At 42.3% G+C, this 23206-nt stretch overlaps 3 protein-coding genes across 44 annotated transcripts in view; 2 read left to right on the top strand and 1 right to left on the bottom strand.

Moving 5' to 3' along the window:
- Window positions 1–1940: 1940 nt before the first annotated feature.
- On the bottom strand, window positions 1941–4972 carry LOC118114342 (ADP-ribosylation factor-like 14 effector protein). Its single transcript, XM_035164752.1, has 5 exons — window positions 4754–4972; window positions 3261–3453; window positions 2754–2882; window positions 2607–2647; window positions 1941–2441 (listed from the first exon to the last, which is right to left on the bottom strand). The coding sequence occupies exons 1-5, from the start codon at window positions 4822–4824 to the stop codon at window positions 2213–2215; spliced, it is 663 nt and encodes a 220-aa protein (XP_035020643.1). The 5' UTR covers window positions 4825–4972; the 3' UTR covers window positions 1941–2212.
- Window positions 4973–5873: 901 nt separating this feature from the next.
- Window positions 5874–19404, top strand: nr1h3 (nuclear receptor subfamily 1, group H, member 3). Of its 3 annotated transcripts, XM_035162272.2 has the most exons (12): window positions 5874–6176; window positions 8359–8440; window positions 9057–9266; window positions 11611–11693; window positions 12254–12499; window positions 13539–13847; window positions 13936–14141; window positions 14385–14564; window positions 14797–14896; window positions 15281–15394; window positions 15534–15628; window positions 15971–19404. In XM_035162272.2, exons 4-12 carry the CDS (start codon window positions 11651–11653, stop codon window positions 16115–16117), a joined length of 1440 nt encoding a protein of 479 aa, XP_035018163.1. In that variant the 5' UTR covers window positions 5874–6176; window positions 8359–8440; window positions 9057–9266; window positions 11611–11650; the 3' UTR covers window positions 16118–19404. The 3 variants fall into 3 exon arrangements, with proteins under 3 accessions (XP_035018163.1, XP_035018154.1, XP_035018171.1); XM_035162263.2 differs by lacking the exon at window positions 8359–8440; XM_035162280.2 differs by lacking the exon at window positions 8359–8440 and having other exon boundaries at window positions 5880–6176; window positions 13539–13805.
- Window positions 19405–20663: 1259 nt separating this feature from the next.
- madd (MAP-kinase activating death domain) overlaps window positions 20664–23206 on the top strand; it is a 46351-nt gene continuing 43808 nt past the window's right edge. For 25 of the 40 annotated variants that reach the window (XM_035162221.2, XM_035162244.2, XM_035162236.2 and 22 more), the window contains exon 1: window positions 20665–21165. The gene's annotated coding sequence lies outside the window, so the exon portion shown is untranslated. Of the gene's footprint in view, window positions 21166–23206 lie in introns of all 40 variants that reach the window. The other 15 variants (XM_047340641.1, XM_047340659.1, XM_047340670.1 and 12 more) reach the window with 2 other exon arrangements.

Genomic DNA, 23206 nt, shown 5'->3' with positions numbered 1-23206 from the left:
GATTAGGGGTGTGGGGGGGGATGAGCTGCAGGTGAGAACCCTGGCAGCTCACACCGGAGCCAGGTTGATGCTGGGGAGCCGGGACAGGACACTGTCGCCGCCGTCGAGACGGGAGGTGATGAAGCTGCGGCCGAGGGTCACAGAGTCAGACAGTGACGAGCGGAGTCTGGAAACACTTGTGATCGATGCCCCCGCCTGCAGCCGGCAGGACGAGAGGCTCGCATCTTAAAGCATCGTCTGTTCTCTGTGCAAAGTCAATTTGCTCCGTTTAAATTAGAGTTTGTAGCAAAACGTCAGCCACTGTGATGAATGACTCGCTCTCTGCACACACCGACGCGGTTTTATAAATATTAATAAGCTTTATTTATACATAGCCCCTTTAAAAAATGAGCTTCTGTATAAGGATACATTATGAAGACGGCATAACTGAAAACGCATTCCTTTAACGTCCTGCACACGAAATCGTCTCATTTACACAACATCTTAAAAAAAAAAAAAAGCTCCCCTCTGTTGTGATTCCTTTGCTCCCTGGACACAGACAGGGGAAATGAAACAGCGGCCTGTGACACCTGACCTCGGGCCGAGCTCAAGGACGACGGGATGTGTACAAATGAGACGTCACTTGGCAGCGTGATGAAGTGCTGTGTCATGCTGCTCACCTGCTGCAGTTTGTTAGTGCACAGGGGGACGTGACAGGACGCCTCCAGTCTGTGATAATCAAACAACCTGTCCTAATGGAAATAAGAGAAGCAATATTGACATTTTAAAAAAGGGTTTGTTTATAGCAGTAGGATTCCTGAGATGACTTTTAACAGACTCGTGAATTAATGTCTTTCCTTGTTAAAAAGCCTCTTGTTGAATGTAATAACATTAGACCGGTGGTTCCTTCTGTGATAAACTTAATGGTATTATGGCTTTTATCCTTAAAAATATGTTAAATGAGGAAGGACTCCTCTAGACCTCTCAAGACTGAGCACTGGACAGACGGACTATTAGATTTAAGGTTTAGCTTCGACCTTTTAATTACACTTTAAATAATATATTTAATTATTATAATGACCTCCAGAGGTTGTTTTCACCTTGTCCATTAGTTGGTTGATTTACCAACTTAGTGAAAGGATGTGTGGGGGTCAGGGAGGAACTGTTATCGCTCTCTTTAACATTGTCTGATTGGACGTTTTTTTACATTGTTGTTGATTTAAGGGGGATTGTTGGGTCTTGGCGGAGGTTTGTGCCAAAAGATGTTTTCATTCTTCAGCTTCTGGAGTAAAAGTGGTCATGCGTAAGATTTAAAGTCGTATCCGGTTTATCACAGGTCACGATACTGTCCTGACATCTCACCCAGTTTTTCACTTTGCCTTCACCGGGAGAAAGTTGTTTGTTTTTCCTGGCTGTGACGACCAGAACATGAGGAATCAAGCTGTTTCAGTGCAGACGCAGTGAGAGGGATCGTACAGACGGAAGAGTTTTGAAGCGCGACTGTAGCAAAGATCAAAATGTTTTATCTTTCTTTGTTTATTTTGCATTCAATACCCAAACAAAACATTACAGGTTAGAATGGCTCCTAATTTCACTATTTATTCCTCATGAATTGAAGTGTTACTGTTCTGGAGAATAATATTTATCTGACAACAAAACTGTATAAACACCAACTGCACAACAGATCATATTAAATGTGTATATGTCAAATCCTTAATTTCTCTTTAGACCGTCTGAGCCCTAGCGTCAGTTCCCTGTTTCTTACATAATATGATTTCATGTTTTTCCCTTCTGCAATAATCCAATTAAAAAAGTAAATTAATGTTTTTGAAAGAAACTAAATTCAGCATCTCACTGGCACAAAGTGGAGCTTGAGATAATTTCACTGGCAGCAGCTGGACATGAAAACTTCAGTTAATCTCTCCTCTGCGGATTTTTCGATTAAATCAACAGAGCAGACGTGAAATATTAAAAGTTTATTAACACAAGTTGTTACATAAAACTGACAAAGAAAAGAGAAAACCAGGAAATGCACATCCGACATTCAGCAGAACACGCACATTGTTCTGTTCCGTTTACTGCCACAGGGGGCAGCGTTGTGGAACGTGATGTAAGTGGAAGATCCATTTACACAGCTTCAGAGTCTTGACCGTAAAAACCAGACTGACCTGGAGCTGAACGTTTCCCAGAATCCCTCTGGATCCATCTTTAACAACCTAAGAGTCACCGTCAACTAAAGAGCAAACTTGTTGCGGATTATCTCTCCACCTTCCACCTCCACCTGCTCGTAAAGCCACTTCCTGTCGCAGCGGCACTCCACCCCACACTTGCGCGAGCCGCACTCGGGGCAGGCGTAGAAGCAGCCCATACAGTCCACGTCCAGACAGTCACACATGTCTTTGGCGTTGGAGAGCAGTCGCCCTTTGTTGTCGTACACTCGGCTTTTGGCTGCGAGCGACTGCCTGCGTGATCCAGAGGAAAAAAACTGATATCAACGAGTCGTCTCTTTAATCAGAGTCTGTTCTTGATGCATTTTCTCCTCAGGGGATTTATTTAAACACTCTCTCACTTATTAATGTCTGTTATCACAACAATGTCATGGATCTGTGAGAATAAAAGTGTCTCACCTGTCGGACAGCTGTTTTCCCCCACGGCCACCTCGTCCCCCCTGTGACAACAAGTACAAGTACATGTTAGGTGATGTAATTACTATATCATTCAGAGGGTGACACATTATCTACCCACAGTACAGACAGCAGCAGCAGAAATCTCACCCTCATTCCTCCTCTCTTTTCTCTGCGTAGATTGGCGGCTTCTCTCGCTTTGTCTCTGTCCGCTTGCGTTCCGATCTGAGGAACAACGGGCGTCTCCTTTGGTACGACTCCTCGTTTGCGAAGTTCAATCTGTGGAATTTTCACAGTTATCAAGCAGAGCGACTTGTTGTCATCACCACCTGTTGTTAGGATGGAATATGGACTTTCTTCCCTATCTTGATTCAAGAGCGTGTTCTTTCCTTTTGAGAGCATTATTTCTTCGTTCCACATTTAGTTTTGCTGAAATGCTGGAACTGAAGCACAGACTGTTTGTGCAGCAGCAGATAATCTGAGTGCAGACAAACAGTTTCGAGCAAAAGCGACGGCAGGATTCTGAAGGAAAACATTACAAAATCTGAGCGTGAAATGAACAAATAATGTTCTTAAAATGAAAAGACCACGCTTTCAAAATAAGTTAGAAAACAGACTCCACCGAGGAATATTCGATATAATGTGGTGAGTCTGCACCTTTGAGGAATCCTGTCCGGTGAAAACGGTGGGCACCGCATCCTCTCGCAGGAACTGTTTGCCATTGTAGTCCCTGAAGCAGTCGGACCTGAAGTGCTCTGAGCAGAGGCAGGTGTTGATGGTCGGGAGGAAGTTTTTCATCCCCAGGCTGTGAACCCATTTGCTGGCCAGTTGAGGTTTGCTGAGCGGGAACCTGAGACACAGGAGAGGGAGGAGACGGCTTTAAACCAGTTTGAACCATTTTAACAGCAGAACGAGATCTTTTCCAAATCGGTCAAAGATGTACTACTTTATCTATGTTATTGTACTATTATTTCTTTAGGCCTCTAGTTCACTGCCTCAAGTCAGAGAATTTATATTTAGACCCTGAAAGCTCTTTGTAATCGAAGGAATAACATGAAGCGGATTTTAAAGTTTAATGTGTGCTGCCGTTTTCTGTCGAACATCAGCAGACGAGATACAGTTCAACTGGCTGAATGTCAGGTTTTCTAACACGAAATCAAGACAATTCCATGTGATTAAATGTTGTCAAATTTCATTATATCATTATAAACCAGCAATATATCTTTTCGAGAGGGTCAGTGACGAGCAGAGCTCATCTTTAAGATGCATTACTGCCTTCAACTTTGTGTTTTTCTAAATATATTCAATTTGTTTATTGATAGCTAAGCTTTACGCTGATAGTTGTTTGAGCAAATTAGATTTCTGATCAACTTGAAATAAAACGATTGAAATACCTCTTTTTAATATAAAAAAGTAGGGAAGACATTAAACAATAACTGAAGCACATCCGAAAAACCTGGGCACCCTCCCACGCCAGCAGGTATCATCGCTTGCAAACACTTGTTGCATTTAACCAAGTCTTTTCCTTATTGATTGATTGATTGATTGATTGATTGATTCTCCTTCTTGCAGGCGACTTCATGTTCTCAGGTGTTCTTGGAGTTTTCTTGCATGTTTAGTATCAGCCCACAGATCTTCAGTGATCGACAGGTGGGCAGTTCCATTTGTTTTTTCTTAAAGCAGTTCATCGATTAGATTTGGATCATTTGTCTTAACTGACTAAAGGACATTTGTGTATAGAATTTGCAGATTTTTGTTGAATCCATTATTCATTCTCACTGTGTTTCCTGTTCCACTGACTGACACACACATCTCCTCTCACGCGACAGACACTCAAACACTTAAACCAGCAAACATACAAGTCACTGTATGATGTCATATTGTTTTGATAATTGGTGGAAATATAGATTTATCATAGCTACGAGGACGTCTGCTAACATCAGCTCTGTTGAGTTGCACCAGGTTTTATTATTGAATCGGTTATCGAAGAGAATAATGAGACTGAAAACACTGCACTGCTAAAGAGGACGTGATTTATATTCAAGTGATTTAAAGTCAAAGTCAATCGTGTTTGTTTCTACGCTGCGTTTTTAATCGAATTAGAAAAGTAAAGCTAACGTGAAGCTTCTGCCCCTCCGGTGTAAACGTACCTGTAAAACCGTATCTCCGACCCTTTAACGAACTTGTTGTTGCAGCCGGTCGCCGCACAGATTACGGGCATTGTGTCGCTTCTGGTAAAAAACTACGCGATTATTAGTAAAAAACGTTTCAAACGCGCAAGAAGAAGTAAACAAACATCAGTGGTTTGTGATTGTTTTCCTCTGGCTTCTTCCTCGGCGGAAATAAAATGTACACATCCGCTTTGACTTCCCGTCTTGCCTGGGAAGCGTCTGCCCTCTAGCGGCGGCTCGTGTAGTTATTCAGGAGGTGAAATCTTTTAATGCAACTGAAGATACATTATTTTCTCTGGCTCTTAAAGGTAAAGTAATAATAATTATTATAATAAATAATAATAATACATTTTATTTATAGGCGCCTTTCACACCTTACAAAACAGAATAAATAAATTAACAGTGATTAAAACATCATGTAAGTTGGCCAAATGGAAAACAATCAGATATTTCTGTCAATATGCAGTTTTAAAAAAAGAGTTTTGAGACGGGGTTAAAGTAGAACTTTCTTAATAAGTTCTATGTCTGACAAAGTGATTGTTTTGTTTAAGGATCACTTAGAAAACAAAAGGACGTAAATAAGAGGTTTACAGATGAGAGAATAGAAGAGGGACAATAATATATAAGCTGGACATTGAATGTTTACGTATGACTTCCTGAACATCACCACTTACATGCCCCCTGCTGCCTGTAAGACACTCCGCAGGGCAAGATGTGACCATGAACCTCTTGTTCGCAGGGCAAAGCACTGACCAGACACCCCCATGGTGCCTGTAAGACTGACAGCAGGTCACAGATACCTGACATACACCCCTGCTGCCTGTAAGACTAGTGACAGGGCAGAGCAGTCATTATTTGCCCCTGCTACCTGTAAGACAAGTGGCAGGGCAGATCAGTCTTTATTTGCCCCTGCTACCTGTAAGACAAGTGGCAGGGCAGAGCAGTCATTATTTACCCCTGCTGCCTGTAAGACCAGCGGCAGGGCAGAGCAGTCATTATTTACCCCTGCTACCTGTAAGACAAGTGACAGGGCAGAGCAGTCATTATTTACCCCTGCTACCTGTAAGACAAGTGACAGGGCAGAGCAGTCATTATTTGCCCCTGCTACCTGTAAGACAAGTGGCAGGGCAGACCAGTCATTATTTACCCCTGCTGCCTGTAAGACCAGCGGCAGGGCAGAGCAGTCGTCGTTTACCCCCGCTGCCTGTAAGACCTCCCGCAGGGCAGAGCAGCTGCTTCCTGCCGCAGCCTCAGACCGGGCCGCTGGATCACATGATGGATGTACGCTGGTTAGCATAGCGAGCTAACACGCTAGCGTCGGTTGTCAGAGCCGCTGTCAACACGCACCACAGCCGGAGACGGAGTCGCCCTCACCGGATCAACAACCGCCTGGAAACCTCCGGTAAATCCACCGACGTCACCTTCTTCTTCTCCTCCTCGTGCCACCGGGGCGTTAGCTCAGCTAGCCGAGCTCAAGGTGTTAGCGGGGAGTTCCTCCGGAGTGCGGGTGGGCTGAGCTAACGTGAACAATATCGGCCTTGTTCGGACTGAGCATCGAAGCTAATCTGAGCTAATCTGTTATCATGTATCCACCCGCGCTCACCGCTCGCGTTCAAACTCACGTCATCACAAGCCCAAGTTCAGGCTAACTTTGTGTTTACCTCCTAGCTAACTAGCAGGGGACTTCTTAACTAACTAACTAACTTGGCTAGTGATGTTCGCAGGTCTGTGGTTTGGAAACAGCCACTCAACCTTTCTAACCAGGTGTCAGATTCAAACCTGTCACATGTGATTTAAGTCGTTTTACTTTTGTTTTGCTCTTTTAAGCGTCAACAAAGTTCTCCCGGTTGCGAAATGTCATCGTGAGCCTGTGGACAACATCTACCTAAGCTAACTGTGGAGGCTAATGTCTCCAGACAAAGGGCTGAGACAGTCTGATTCCTAATTCTCTGTCTTTATCCCTGGTGGTTGTCTGTGTCTGTCTAATCGTGGTCGTCTCTGAATGTCATTGATCCACCCACACGTGTCTTTGAGTGCCCCTTGTTTTGTCAGCTCTCTCTCCTCCTCCATGTTGGTGATCACACCTGCCCCCACAGTGTGAGTCAGGAGTTACATCTCTATCATTCTTAATAACCCGGGTGGACCGGACGTGTGTCTCCACCCTGTGTTGACCCGAGCCACACGAGCTGTTTCAGGGAGAAGAAGTGAAAACACTGGGTGGGTCTGCAGGGCCTTGCACCACTGGATCGACCACTTCTTCTTCCATCACTGGTTTTCGTGTTTCATTCATGGGAACAGTCGCCGTGGAGCCACTGACTCCCGAAAGCACTGACTCTTTGCTTTCACTCTGACTTGTTGCTGAGTGGGTTTGTCCGTTTTTGCTTCACCAGGGAGAGTTGCATCCGCCGGGGCTCTGAGACTTTGAGAAAAGGACGTTTCCCACTCGCTTGTGCTGACTGTATTTGTACAATCGGGTGTACTGAGAGGGAAGTAGTAGTCATTTTCACAAACGCCGTGTAAACCCTCCACGTGTTCTCTCCAACGGAAAATGTCACATCGGTGTAATATTTTCGGGGGTTTGTTATTTCCCTAGCAACAATGGAAAACCTGATTGAGTAACAGATTCAGTGTTTGGTTTTATATCGTTTAGGGAGGGGTTGGCAACGAGCCAGGGGCAGAAATCTGCAGTGAAATCAAAGACGGAAGATGGACGATACGTCTCCACTTGAGATGTTCCAATAAAACATTTCCCCTTCCCGATGCCAAATGCGATACCTGGACTTTGTACCGATCCGATTCCAGTGCATTAAAGACAAACCACAACTTGTAGAACATATTCTAACAGTTGCGTACTACTAACCCTGAATGGAAGTGGTTTTATGAGATTGCTAGAGTTGTAATTGGCAACACTAGCGCCACCCCTCAAAACTGAAGTCCTGCGTACGTATCGCCATTTTACACGTGGAACTTTCCAGTGTGAAAGATTGTCAAATTGCAGACATTTTAGCTAGCTCTGTCTAACGGTACACTATCCAGAAATCACTTCTTCACTGCTATAAAAACATATACATATACTTAAAGGACGCGGTATCAGAACAGTGCATAGAGACGTATACTCGCCGACACCAGACCAGGCATATTCAGCCTCATCTCTAGTCTCCACATCCTCTGTCTATCCAGGAATGTCGAGAATATTTCGCTGGTGATTCATTTGTTAACAATTAACTGAGCAGTTGAGTGATTGCTAAATAAACATTAGTCAATTATATTATATTTGTTATATTTACACCTGATAATCTGATGTCAGCAAACATATGTGCAACCAGAACTCATCCTGTTTGGTTTTCATACTTGGATGATGAAGTTTTGCACTGACTAGCAACTTATATTCACCTGTAGAAGGTTGTAATCAAGGGAACCGGTTCATTATACGTGTGATGGCTTTTTAACAGCATACTAGTAGATGTATACTGAACACATGACTGTGTGAGTAACGAGACAAGGTTGTCAAGTGTAAAATATAATCAGTGCCTTTTGGTTTTATTCTGTTTGTGATTGATTTTCGTTGGTGCTTTCATTTCCAGTCGTCTATGAAAACACGCACACGGACAAAGGTGACTGACTGATAAGATGCAGGGGACATTGGACCGGAGCAGAGGACTCAGGGTGGGGATGACATAAGGTCACAGGAAGAGTAGAAATGTTTTACGACCGCAGAATGTGAATTCGCCCAATAAAACTTGATACCTGTTGGATTAGCAGACAATACGCAGCCTGTGAAACAACTGTTGCTGTTCACCTGCTTCGGAAAGATCAAAATCTCATCAAAACGTCCATCATGATCTGCAATGCTGACATGACGTTAGACTCATGATTTGTGGTTTCCCAATATATGAATATCACATTAGTCTTTTACTGTTAACTGATTGATGCATTCAATCTAGATGTAGTATTGCTTTTGGGATTCCCCCCTCTCTTATGCTGTGTGACATTTCTTTGAGAGAGGCTTTCTGGTAGTATTTCATCTTATTCACTGGACCACATTAGTGGTTTTACTTTGAAAGAACTGTAGAAAGCTTGGGGTTATTCTGAGGGGTGTGTGTGTCTGTGGCATGAGGCTGTTCTTAGTAAAATCTGCTTCCTAAAAGTGAAAAAGGCTGGAACACCACAGCTCTGTGGGGAGTTGGGAGCCATACATGACCAGTAGTAACCTCTTGTGTTTCCTCTTTCACCCCCCCCTCCCCTCCTCCTCTCTGTCTGTTTTCCCTCCTGTCTCCCATAGGGCATAGTGGAAAGAGAGTTGTCTTCTTTTCTCCTCGCGCTCTTCAAGATATCAAGTCATTAAACCTCAGCCCAGTGACTCACGGTGGTTTTGGCATCAGGGCTCATCGCTCCAGCAAGTCGTCCGTCGGCGCGGGGACATTGACAGACTGAGGCTGTGGACTCGCGTGGGGAAGATGCATCGGCGGTAAATAAGACATCGACTTCAGAGGTAAGATCAGTGGAAATCGATGCCTGTCACAGAGTCGGTGGAGCAGGTTCATTTGAGCGGAGTGGGGCTTAGTATAAAAATGTGGTCCTTCTGGTTTTATTTATCTGTTGACTGATGTTATCTAGAGCGAGATTGCTTTCTCATTTAAATGGTTCTAAATGTCGACTTTTATAGAAAATCCTATTAGACTTTGATTCTGTCAGTAAAATAGCAATGTGACTGCCGCATTCTGACGATTATATTAGAAAAATATGGTATTTGTCATAATCATACTTTTCCTCATTTTCGCATTAACCTATTACAATAACTGCTATCATTGAAAAAGCCAGAAACCACAAATGAAACTCTACTACATCCTGTGTGGAAGCTTTTATCTTAAAGCTGCAACAATAGCCTCTTAATCTCTGCCAAAGAGTTTGTTTGTTTGCGTCTCAGCTGCGATACTGAAAAACTACTGGACCATTTAACCATGTTTTTGCAGGTCTGGCTTAAGGGGCACATTGAGGAAATTCTTTTATCATTGAACATTGCAAGTTCAAAAGTTTCATGAGTTTCTCAGACAAATCATTTTTGAATTGTGATGCAAAGACCAGACGTATTTAGGCTGTTTACATCCACAAGTTTGTAGAATATGGTGCAGATTATCATTTCTTATTTAATAAGAGCTAGACAGACATGTATGGGATTGTTGGTGGAGCTATATGCTTTCTCGAACAAGTGCTCTTCTACTTCACCACATGAAAACCATGTTTACGCGATTATCTGTTGGGCTTGGAAAGTTACTGCCGTCACCACTTTAGCGTTTTCATTCAATGTTCCATAGAAGTTTTCCTTTTAATTTGTCGTCCACGTAGTCTGACCAGAGTTTATGGAATTTAAAACAGACATTTGTTGTTTCTTCCTGAAAAGAAAAGAAATCCAGTCGTGCAGTAAATACTACCATTGGAAATTTTGACTTTTTTGACTTGAACCTGTGATCAGCTTTTGTGAGAAGTTAAGAAATGACCCTGTGTTGTACTCATGGAAAAGTGAAATTGCTTGTGGTCATATATTAAAAACCACACAAGTTTTTTCCTCTCTCTCTGTCACTATGTTGAATTTACACGTTAACATCAAACAGATTTTTCTTGGTGATGATGATGTGATTATGTCTCTTCTGTCTATTGTTGCTAAGCTGCGTTTCTCATGTGTTCACCGAAACTAAATTCGGGAAAAAATACATAAAATAAACAAGGAATTCTTTGCTTGAAACAGTTCAGTTCTAGTTTGGATTGTTCACAAAGGAATCAAACACGTCTCAGGTTTCTAAAAATTCAAGTTAAGCAATAATGACGTAATAGATTTCTTTTATACTGTTTAAACTTAAGTACCAGTTCAACCTGTAGAGGCAGGTGTCCGTTCACCCTGTTAGTGGTTGTGCAAGAGGTTTCTGAATTTTTATTTCTCTCCACTCTCCAGTGTCTCACCCTTTCTTTGTAAAGAGCCTTGAGATAAATATGGTGCGATAAAAATATAATTAAATTGAACTGAAAGTATTTGTTCTGGTAGCATTGGACCATTTTTAGCAATGTTCCGAAACTTTTTTTTGCCTTTTTTTTAAGGCAACAGCGAATTGAATTGATCTTCCAGGAAATGCATATGACAATGTTATATTATATAAACAGTTGTAGAGGATTTTACCCGCTTCATTCATCCTACAAAAGGATGTAATATTACAAAATCAGAAGGGGCTAACGTGTGAGATAAACTGCAGAAGGATGGATATTTTATAACCTGATTTTCCTTCTTGCAGGTTGTTTAAAAATAATAAGGCACGAGTGTCTGCTGAGTCAGTTTCCTGAAATGCATCCATATGGGGCGCATGACAGACTTTCATTTCTGCTTTCACGGCCTGTCGACTTTCCTGTATGCACGTATTTGTCGGCAGGGTCCCGGTTGACTACAAGACTTTTCATATTTTAGATATTTCCAAGAACTTGAATGATAACTTGCTTCACTTTTGTCATTTAACCTCGTCTCTGTTTTAAATCTGTACAAAACCTATATACAGTTAAACAATCTCCCCATAGTGACAGAAATCCTCTCCTGTTTATGACACTTCTGTTGGCAACAGAAAGAACTCTGTGCAATGAATTCAAATCTAAGTTAAATACAATGTTTGGTGCAACTTGACATGAATCCAAGTTGTGCACCATTAGATAAGTAACAGGTGGTGGCCAACATAGTGTTTCTGTCTATCTCAGGTATAATGTTGCTTCAGGAGATTTAGCTTTCCCCTCGGTTAGTGGTCATACTCGTAAATTTACCACTTTAATCAAATCTGCTTCTTGTCTGTGCTTCACAGGTGCACGTTGGTTTCGTAATGACAAACTGTTGTGCAGAAGATGTCCACGCTGTCTGTGACTGATATCCCAGATGTTGGTCATGGTGAGAGACGCTTCTTTGACATGTTATCAGTAGAGCCCGGCTCATTTATCAGTTGGCTGATGATGTCCGCTGATAGGAGCCCTTCACTGTCAAATCAATATCAGTTTGCTGATATGTGCCAGTATGAAAGCTTTGATTTGACAGAATTAACAATGCAGCAAAACATGTGCATTTATGTTTTTTTTTAAAATAAATAAATACATTTCTTAAATGGCCGAAATTCAAATACTTACCTTCACATAAATCGTATTTATTCCATGTGTTTTGTGTGCTTGTTGTGTACCACCTCTTGGCTAATGTACGCTAAAAGTTTATTTTGGACAATGGCCCAAACTGATAACGACAAGTGGAAACTTGTGCTGGAAACGTATCAGTGTAACGTACCGAGGGAATTGAAGATGGTTTTGTGTGTGTGTGTGTGTGTGTGTGTGTGTGTGTGTGTGTGTGTGTGTGTGTGTGTGTGTGTGTGTGTGTGTGTGTGTGTGTGTGTGTGTGTGTGTGTGTGTGTGTGTGTGTGTGTGTGTGTGTGTGTGTGTGTGTGTGTGTGTCTCCTCTGTCAGATGAGAGTAAGGTGTTTGAAGGGGCCTCTGAGCTGCAGCTGGACTGCATGGTTGAGGAGAGCAGTGGAGGCGCCACAGTGAAGCGCGGCGGCCTGCTGTCGCTCGCTGACCTCTCCCAGCCTGATGACTTCCATGCCCCCCCTCACAACGGCCCTTCACTGACCGAGATGAGCAGCCCCCTGCCGGTCGAGACGAGTGACATCAAGCTGGACCCAGCTGCTGGGGACACGTCCGGCAGCAGCATAGGTGAGAGGGGAGAAATGGCTTCAATATACAACTTGAGCCAATGTTACATCTGAATCCTTTAGTCTTTAAATTGTTTTCTTTAAGAAAATGAAGTTTCCCCTTTATGAATCAGGACGGCAGTTTCTGTTAATGTCACTGCCCTTTGTGTTTCTATTTTCTTCCTTTCTGAAAACGATCATGTCAGAGCAGGAATGACTCAAATGGCTCCAGTAGATGATTCAGTTTTATATATATATATATATATATATATTTGGTCAAGATGCTGTGTGTTTTCTGGCAGATTCAGTCAGCACCTGATACAACAGTGTTGTCGGGTGTTGTGTGCGTGTGTGTGATGTGTCATCCAGTATCTTTCTGTGTGTAGCTGGTGTTATCTTCCACACTGCACAAACCTGTTTGTCACAGACAAGATCTTTTTGTAATAACACCGTGAGCTCGGGCTGTATTGTTTCATAATGAAAGTTTCTATTAAATTTTCCATCTTAGCTGCAGAGAAAGGTTTTCTTCTAAGTTTCATTGAATGTGTTTGGATTTTAATAGTTACACTTTTTATTATTATTATTATTATTATTAATTTGATTATGTTGTTCAAGTGCACAGGGAGCAGTGGTCTTAAATATGTCAAAATATTTAAGGTAAATCTTAATTATATTAACGTCAATTTAATGCTGCTTCCTTTGCACCTTATAATGGTTGTTTTTATTTTTAACAGAAATATTTTGGTGGTCTGCATAGTTTGTAATGTCTCCGTGTGTTGTACTTCTGTCTCAACAATACAGTTACTAGCAAGCTGCAATAAAACTACAAGACCAACATTGAACTGATTGTCAGAACTGATCTCAGTACACACCCACTGTGTCCTTCTGTAGTTTGATAGAGAATGTAGCGCCTCAAGTGTTGTTCTCTACTCTATTCTCTAAAAAGTCGTGTTGAAACCTGCAGGATCCCTGTTTAGTCACATTACTGCCTAAAAGCATGTCTCTGACTGAAATGCTTCAAACTACTTAATATGATTTATCACCTCACTCCATGTGTGTAGATGGTCAGCCCGTGAAGAGGAAGAAGGGGCCGGCTCCGAAGATGTTGGGCAATGAGGTGTGCAGCGTGTGTGGTGACAAGGCCTCGGGTTTCCATTACAACGTGTTGAGCTGTGAAGGCTGCAAGGGCTTCTTCCGACGCAGCGTCATCAAAAGTGCCCAGTACTCCTGCAAGAACAACGGGCGCTGTGAAATGGACATGTACATGCGCCGCAAGTGCCAGCAGTGTCGCCTGCGCAAGTGTCGGGAGGCCGGCATGTTGGAGCAGTGTGAGTTGTCCTTTTACCAAAAGGCTCAAAGATATAGAAAATGTAAATTCCACTGTACTTTGACATGAAGAGTGAATGACATGAGAATGAAAGCGATCCTCTTAACTGAGAGATCCCCTCTGACCTTCAGGTGTCCTCTCTGAGGAGCAAATCAGATTAAAGAAGATGAAGAAGCAGCATGATGAGGACGCGGCCCGCACGTCCACCGTGGTCACGCCCACGCCTCCGCAGGAAGTGGCCACGCTGGATCCTCAGCAGCTGGAGATGATCGAGAAGCTGGTGACCATGCAGAAGCAATGCAACAAGAGATCTTTCCTCGAACGACCAAAAGTCACGGTAAGTGAACGCCTCGGGGAACAAGATGCTGCATTTGCGTAGGTGTTTAGTGTGGGTGGCTGTTATTCTGCTATAACCTGGCAGGTGAAGGAGAAGATACAGCTGCTATATAGACGACACGTATTCATGTGCGCAGGAACTTTGACAGATGATCTGTCGTCAATTTCTCGTAAAAACTTAACCAATCCATAAATATGCTTGTGTTTGTTAATGTATATTTTTTTTTGTGCGTGCATCAAACAGCCGTGGCCTCAGAGTCAGGACTTGCAGAACCGAGAAGTGCGTCAGCAGCGGTTCGCCCACTTCACCGAGCTCGCCATCATGTCAGTCCAGGAGATCGTGGATTTTGCGAAGCAGCTTCCTGGTTTCCTGGAGCTCACGAGGGAGGATCAGATCGCTCTGCTGAAGACGTCCACCATCGAGGTTTGTCCTGATTTATAGGGATGCACCCAATTGATTTCTCATTTCCGATACTGACCCCTGGGATTTTAGATTTTTACTCCGATTTCATGCCAGTGTTTGATTAGAAATTTGTAGGCTTCACTGTGTGGAAGAGACTAGAATCGTTCTTTTGAGTAAGGCAACATTAGAATGGATGGAAATGTTGCTGCAAAACTAAATATAACAAATACCTGAATGTGTCCGTCTCCCTCAGATCATGCTGCTGGAGACGTCACGCCGGTACAACCCTGCTATTGACAGCATCACGTTTCTGAAGGATTTCAGTTATAATAAGGAGGATTTCGCAAAAGCAGGTGAATTTACTCATTTGTGTTCATGGAGGAGATGAATATTCGATATCCCTCAAGCTGATTGTCCTGTTTGTTTTTATATGCTTCAAATAAAGTTGGAGCAGCCGTAGCCACTTTTGAATGTTTTGATTTTGAAATCAATTAGAGCCCCACAGTCACGTTTTAAATCCGCCTGTAATTCAGAGGTGCTGCATCTTGTTACCTGATGGTATGGTACTGGTATGTCTGATAGAACATTTGTATCCTAGGCCTGTAACGATACTTCAAATTCACGTTTCAGGTTTCAAAGAATTACTTTCCCTCTGCTAAAGACACAGTGTACTCTCTCTTCTTTTAAAAATAATCTCTCTTATTTCCCTGTGTCTCTCTCAACCTTCTCCTCCGCAGGGCTTCAGTTAGAGTTCATCAACCCCATCTTTGAGTTTTCAAAAGGAATGAATGACCTGCACTTGGACGAGGCCGAATATGCTCTGCTCATCGCTATCAACATCTTCTCTGCAGGTCAGAATTCAGAACATACACAATCTGCAGTGAATCCTCCATGTACACGGCTTTAATGATCAAAACAATCTGATAATCTGTTGCAATTAGAGAATTAACAGTTTGCTAATCTTTGTTTTGCTTGTTGAACTTTGTTTAGATCGACCAAATGTGCAGGATCATGATTTGGTGGAGCGGCTGCAGCAGCCCTACGTGGACGCACTGCGCTCTTACATCATGATCAAGAGACCGCATGTAAGTGCTGAGTGGTTTACATAAGCACTTCTCTTGTGACCGGCAGTATGTCAGCATTGCTGTCATCACAACAAGCACATTGGGTCAGGGGTGAGGTTAAATCCTTTGGTTCAGACTCGGGGGCGGTTTGAGCAGCTCGGTTGTGTGTTAGATGAGAAAAGGACGTATAGAGGAACTGTTTTAACTTTTACTGCAGCTGCACCAGAGCCTTTGTTACTTTGTGTTTTTCTTATTTGAACTAAAAGCAACATGACTCATTGCGACACACATTGTAGACTTGATCGAAGGGTAAAAAGTGTCCTCTCTTCCTGTTTTAAAAACTTTTTTTAAATGTTTCCTCAGGATCACTTGATGTTCCCCCGCATGCTGATGAAGCTGGTGAGCCTCCGCACGCTGAGCAGCGTCCACTCGGAGCAGGTCTTTGCCCTTCGCCTCCAGGACAAGAAGCTTCCCCCGCTGCTCTCGGAAATCTGGGACGTCAACGAGTGACTGCGAACCTAGTGTCGCACTCCTGTGGCTTTTAAAGTCCGAGACTGACACGGCATCCAGCAGGGACACGGACCTCTTCCCGCACGGACTGGTTTAAGCCGTTGAGATTTAATTTTCTCGTGGCAGGAGAGCATCATTGCCCTTCGCTCTCACACAGACTGCTGAACGGTTTTGTGTTCATGAGAAGAAACGTGGACACTTACTTTTTTCTTCGAGCCTTTTGTTGTTCTTCCTCTTGTGTAGATGCTGACATGATTGTGGCAATATTGAACACCAGCATCAGGCTCCGAAGCCATTTATCTGATTTAATATTTGTTGAAAGTCTCTCTAGTGCAGTTCTGTACTCATCCTCTAACAATCATCAGAAGGTTTGGATCAGGTTTGAGCTGTTTTCCGTTTTACAGCTGAAGTTTTGGTCTGAAAAACAGGGATTTGCAGACGTGCAATAGGTGGAACCGGATACAGAGTTGAGCTCCGGCAGATTCGTATCTGATATTCACGTTATTGATGTTGGGGTGAAGCAGTAGGTCACCTGGACGGTATTGTGCATCGTGATATGGCAACAAATAGTTTGTTCTCTTTGATGTCAGTTCAGAAATCAAACGTTTGGTGTAGTCGCTCAGGTAAAGTAATGTGAAGTACACCTCTGGGAATCGGGGGAGGGGGGCGCTTCTTTAATTTCTAAGAGAGGACTTGAGTTTTCTTCCAAGTGCATAAGGGACCCTTTTGGTCATTTATAGATGCCCATAAAACTTTCATGTAAATTGTATATTTATTTTCACAGGACAAAAGTGTTGTAGTTCAGTGCACACAGGGGAAGTTTCCACGAGATTGTACAATCACAAACCAACGCACAAGAAAGTCAAACTGCAGGTGACAGAGAGACCGTGCCCTCGTTGACAGGAAATGGTGAAGTGACACATTTTCTCTATTTTCAACACAGCGCACTGGTACCTCGAAATAGACGAGTGTCTTCAAATTCCGTGTAAAGATGAAGAGTTGGTTTAAAAAAAGGAAGTCAATCTCCTCCGATAAGTTTAAAAACCCCTCCCTCACAAAGTTTATGTTCATGAATCAATATAGAAAGAACCTCTATTAACACCTAATTCATCATGATGTATATGTAAGAAGTTTCTTTTATTCATTTCATACTTAAACCGTACAATCATTTTCATATTTGGATATAGGCTAATCATCGTGACAGTTTGAACAGGATACATAGAAATTAGCTGCCTTTTAATTTTGATAATATACGAATGATACTGATAAAAAAAACCATCTGTGACTGAATACACATTAGAAAAACAAGGTCTACCGTCGTCTGAGTATCCTCCTTGAACTGCTACTCGACACAAACAGCTTTAACTGGTCAGACTTTTTCAAAGCCTTCTTTAAAAGAAAAATCTACGTCGACGTGGAGCAGAGGACATCAGGAAATGAATAGAAACATTTTTAATTGTCGTAACTGCAGAGATCTAGATGTTTATATTCATTCTGTGATTTTCAGGCATTTCTCCTGTGGAGTGCAAACTTAAAATGCTGCGTAACAGTCGATAGAGGAATTTAAATGTAAATACATAGTTGTGATGTTTATTCTGGCTTTAAAAAAAAGAAACTGGACGAGACGGTGCTACTGCAGCGTGTTTGCTGTCTGTGTGGAGCTACTTACAAGTATCAACATTAGACTTTCAGCTTTTTGTTGAGCTTTTTTAATCATGTTCAGAGACAGTTTCTTTTGGCTTTTGTTAAATAAATGAGCTTTTAACAGCTAAAATGGGACGATGATTCTTCACATGAGCAGATAAAACCGAACTGTCATTGTCAAATAGGTGAAAGCCGTGTGGTTACAGGGGCATCAGGCAGGATGAGGTTTCATTTGATCTGAATTGGTCTCGTAAAGCACTTGGTGACAGATGAATTGAATTGCAGACTTTTTCTATTTCTATTTGTACGTAAAGTACCAACATGTCTGTTTGCATCGTGTTTGTTTCAGTTAAAAACCTCCTTAATGGTCAAATCATTCTTTAAATCATCCTTTTCTCACAGCAGATATTTTTGGCATGCTGCAGTAGTAGAAACACGCGTGTTGCTTATAACATTAACAATGACATCATCAACGTTCTACTGTGACTTGTTAAAATGTCTTGTCTGAAAAGGATTCTACTGTTTCATGTCCCTCCCCGTTGCACAGGAGAGGAGTGTGTGTGTGTCTTTGAAACCCAGTCTGAAGAGATCAATGGAAAAACCACAGGATTCACTGATCCACTCGTATCATGGAAAAAAACATAGACCTCTGTGTAAACTGCCATTCAATCCATCTGTGATATATATACAATTGATTCTTTTCATTTGATTGATTAAATGACAAAATGGCCAATTGAGCAGCATGTGAATGGAAAAAAACCCTCCTGGTTGGTTGATTGAATTCAAACATGCTTGTTTTAACAGTGGGATGATTTTCAAGCTGCAGAGTCGTCACAGTTAAAGCAGCTTTAGTTCATACAGGTGGACTCAAGACATCTACAGCTCCATGCCCATGTGCTGCACTGTTCATCTGACATCACAAACTTTGTCCCTAAACTTAATTTCAGTCTGACGTGTAAAAATAATTTCTTGAGGATCACTTTCATTCGGCACTAACACACGGTGACCTGGCAAAATATGACCATGTATTGTATGAAGCCTTCTGCCTTCCCTCTCAAAAACCTGGTTTTGTTTTTTATTAATAGCCTCAAAATGGGAACACATTTGTTTGTAATGGATTTTCTGACACCCCCTCTCTAACATTTGTATTAATGTTTTTGGATTTGTTTTTGACAGATGGATCGATAATTAAAAGAAGCAGATTATAAGTGATTTGTTTCAGTTCTGCAAAACTTAACTTTGGGTTTCAGTGAAATGTAAAGTTTGCCATTTTGGTTTCTGGTTTGCTGTTTGAGGCCAAATACTTCAAACCACTGAATTTAAAAGGAGCCTTTGCAAGTTTCCCACCATGTTCTAATGACCCACAGGTCAACGGACACAAATGTTCTCGTGTTGTACTCGAATCAAGTTGTTGGCTCTGAAATCTTTGTTTCTTGGTGTACATGTTATGTTAATGATGTAGGTATCAGTTAATTTTGCTGTATATACTGTAAGTGACATCTGATCTCATTTAATTCCTGTCCTCAAAGGGTGACACTAAACAATATTGATATATAGAAATGCAAACCTATTTTAATACTTGTAACTCCTGAAGACCTTCTGTTTTGTATGTACAGTATAAATTAAAGCTATGCTGTAGTGCTTATGTGTTTGGAACCGGAATCACTTGTTTGCCCGTCAGACTTAAGACGTGTTGATGCTCAGGGACTTGATTTAAGGGGTCAAACTTATTAATTTGTCTTTATCTCACCATGTTTTTAGTTATTTTTATGTCCCTCAAAGATTTCCTCATTGATCTCAGAAGATGTTGTAGCGCACTGCACTATAATCATGATGCATGACATATAAAAACATCAGATTGTGTTTAAAGGTAAAGACCTTTACATTGAACATTTATACCAAAAGGGTTTGGACACCTCAAACTATATGAACACAGATATTTGTCACCAGTCAAGATAGAATTTTATTATATATCCGGTTACTTTGTTAGAACTGGCCTAATAACAAAGTAAAAACAAACTTACTAGAAAAATTAACACTTGAATATACAGTACATCAGTGGGACAATAACTACCTACAATGATCTTTGTGAAAAATGTATTTAACGTGTACTTTGACTTTTTAAAATTTGGTCCGTGTGTCACATCCACTAACACAGTTGAGGCTTGATTTATGACCGATACTGCAGCCGGCCACCAGGTGTCGTTTTTAGGGAGCTGTCATACATCGTATCTATTTTAGAAAGTAACTAAAATAAAGAAAAATGTGTTATTAAAACCAAGAAGTTTTTTTGAACTCACTATATAGTTCTCTACACCAGTGGTTCTCAACTGGTCTGGCTTCAGGACCCACCATCCCCCCTTAATGACAAGCCGCGACCCAAATCGAGGAAAAGTTTCAACTTCTCAAATGTATTTAATGAAAAGATGGTGCAGTTTGAACCTGAGATAGTCCAGAATATCACAGTATGCCAACACAAAAAAACAAGTTCAATGATAAACCAAAACGACCAGCAGGTGGAGATGCTCGAGAGGGAAATATTCCCTTTGACACTCAATTAGCTGCATTTTAATTAAAAACCAAAAAAGTGCATCTTACGGTCACAAGGTATTACAACATACATAACAATTCAGTAACTTAAGTAAGTACTTGAAGAGTAGTGTACAACTGACTAATAGCAATATATACCATCAAAATCCCCTTCAAAATAAAAGCACAGGATTTTTTTCTTAACATTTTTTTTTTTTAGTAGTTTCTTTTGTAGTAATAATATGAAGGATTTGTTGCTTATGTTGTGCAGAAAACCTCCCGTTGTGTCACGGATTTTACCCGGAGATCTTGGCCATAGTTAGAATGGAGGTGGGGTGGGGGGGGCGTCATACACACAGGGCCCCACAAAGGCTGGGACCGGCCCTGTCATTTGATAAAACACAGTGAAAACCTGACCGACACATTACTGCTGCTGTCACCGTCACCACAGACTCTGATGTCCGCCCCTGCTGGCTGTGTCACCGCTCGTCGCTTCCCTCCTCTGGGACCGTGAGTATGCGGAACTCCCTGCGGACTGACGGTGCTGTCGGAGGGGATGTTGTGAAGGAGGCAGGTCGGAACTGACCGAAGCAGCGGAGCGGAGAGGCGGACACACACACACACACGCACACGCACACCTCCTCCCATCATCAGTCACACCTCTGCCCGCCGGACCACACGGGCGCAGCTCGCCCCTACAACCCGTCCTCCACACCCGGTGCTACACCGCGGTCTTCACGAGAAACGCCCGAATCCAGACGCCCCGCGCGGCCTCTCTCCCTCCGTGACCGAGCAGGACACCCTCCGCCCAGGCCGTCATCAGCAGCAGCTGGCTCCGCAGCGAGCGTTAGCGGCTAACCGGCTAACGCGGCCAGGTGAGGACGCTCTTTCACACCGACACCCGAGCCGCTCAACCCCGCTGGGTTTATTCCATCATCACCACCACACACAAAGCCACCTCCTAACAATCCACCATGTTTTATCCATTTGTGTCGTTATCCGCGGGGGGACGCTAGCGTTAGCAGCTAGGCGGCTAGCTAGCTAATCCAACCCGTGGCGTAGTGACAGCCGTCGTGCTAGCGGAGCGGGGGTGAGAGGATGGAGGTTCGGGGGAAGGGATGTGGAGGACGAGGCCCGGGTCCTCGTCCCGGAGCTGGGGACACGGAAACACCACCTGCGGCTACAGGCTCGGATCTGTGGGATTCACCGGGAGATGTTAGCATCGCCTCATCTCTAGTTATTAGCCCAGTTACCTCCAGCTCATCGTCTGTAATCTCCATAGGTTGTAGGTGAAATTCCCTCTAAACCTCCACTGAACTGGTCTCCTGTGGGGGGGTTTAACTGGTTTTAACCTCCCACACTGGTCAAAACGTGTTTGTCATTGAGGCCTGATCTCTGTTGGGTTGTTTTTACTCAATGTCAAACCTGCAGTAGTGCGAAGTAACTAAGTACACGCACTCAGTTACTGTGAGAGTATTTCTACTTCAACCAGCCTCTATCTTTCACAGTTGGTACGTGTTAGAGGAGCCAGTATATTTATCTAGAAGATCCTAGTTACCGTTCAGGGGTGAGACTTCATTCATTCTGTCATTCTGTTTATTCTGGTCCACATAAACAATTTCTACAAGGAATAAGATAGAAAACACTGAAGCGATTAAGTAACAGAAAATATACAAAGGAATATAAATGTAATATAGATGGATAGATAGATAGATAGATAGATGGATACTTTATTGACCCCGAGGGAAATCCAGGCATCCTGTATCAAACAAAACAGTCAAACACAAGAGCATAAGAATTATAAAATGTCAATATAGGTCCAGAATAAGTTCACTGCAGTGAGATGAAAGTCTAGTACTGCAAAGCTGTCACTGTGAAGAAGTATGTGCTAATGGAGATATTGACAATACAATATTTTAAGTATAATATATTTATATTTGGAGATATGACAGGTGTCGGCTGAAGCTATATCTTCACATATAATAATCGTAGAAAATACAAGTGCGTCAAAGCCATTTTGTCTGGTGATTCCTCCAGGTAGCTCTAAATTGTTGGCCTCCATATAACAGAGCTGTTTATCCTGTTGTAATTATCAGGTGGTTTCTTTTTGTATAACTGCTCCACATCCAAATTATTCCCAAAAGACTAGATGCTTTGAAGCTTTGGCCGTTGCCATGGAAACGAATTACTTGATGTTTTTTTTAATTGAATTTTTATCATGACTGATTTATGCATGACCACAAAAACACCAAATAGACCCTGAATAAAAAATAGTCATCCATAATTAGTTGTCATGCACGAGTGTTCATTTTTCATTTGTTAACTTCAAAGCACATGCATTCATATATTTATATTGTATCATAGTATTTCGTTATGACACTGGGATAGTGTCACATGACAGGTTACATACATGTCTGGAATAAATAGCACATTTGTGAAGGTGACCCCCAAAAATACCAAGTGATAATTCAATTTATTTTACAACTTCAAATATTGTCCTGGTTGATTATTAGACACAGATGGACATGTGGATTGACAAAGGTATCGGTACATGGTTAATTGTTCAATACCCGATTTGTATTTGAATGTCTTGATGTGCCACACGCTGAGCTCAGGCCCCTCCCTGTTTCTCAGGAGAAAGTACAAGCTCGACATGACGGCTTGAGTCATCGCACCCGGCCCCAAATGCAACCTGTCATCACATTCAACTGTTACTGTTATGACACCAGAGTGAGACGGGTACAAAGAGGATGTAACACAGATTCTAACACATGCATTCATCTTCATTCAGACTTGTATATAAACATGGACGATGCTAATCCTTGATACGAATGTTGGCATCTCACGCCAAAAGAGTCTGTGCGAGGTTCTGCAGAAACACGTGCTCAGATCTCAGTGATGAGAACGACCTAACAT

Source organism: Hippoglossus stenolepis, chromosome 1 (assembly GCF_022539355.2).
Source record: "Hippoglossus stenolepis isolate QCI-W04-F060 chromosome 1, HSTE1.2, whole genome shotgun sequence".
In the NCBI taxonomy this organism is placed as follows: domain Eukaryota; kingdom Metazoa; phylum Chordata; class Actinopteri; order Pleuronectiformes; family Pleuronectidae; genus Hippoglossus; species Hippoglossus stenolepis.
This window is presented reverse-complemented; position numbering and strand designations above follow the sequence as displayed.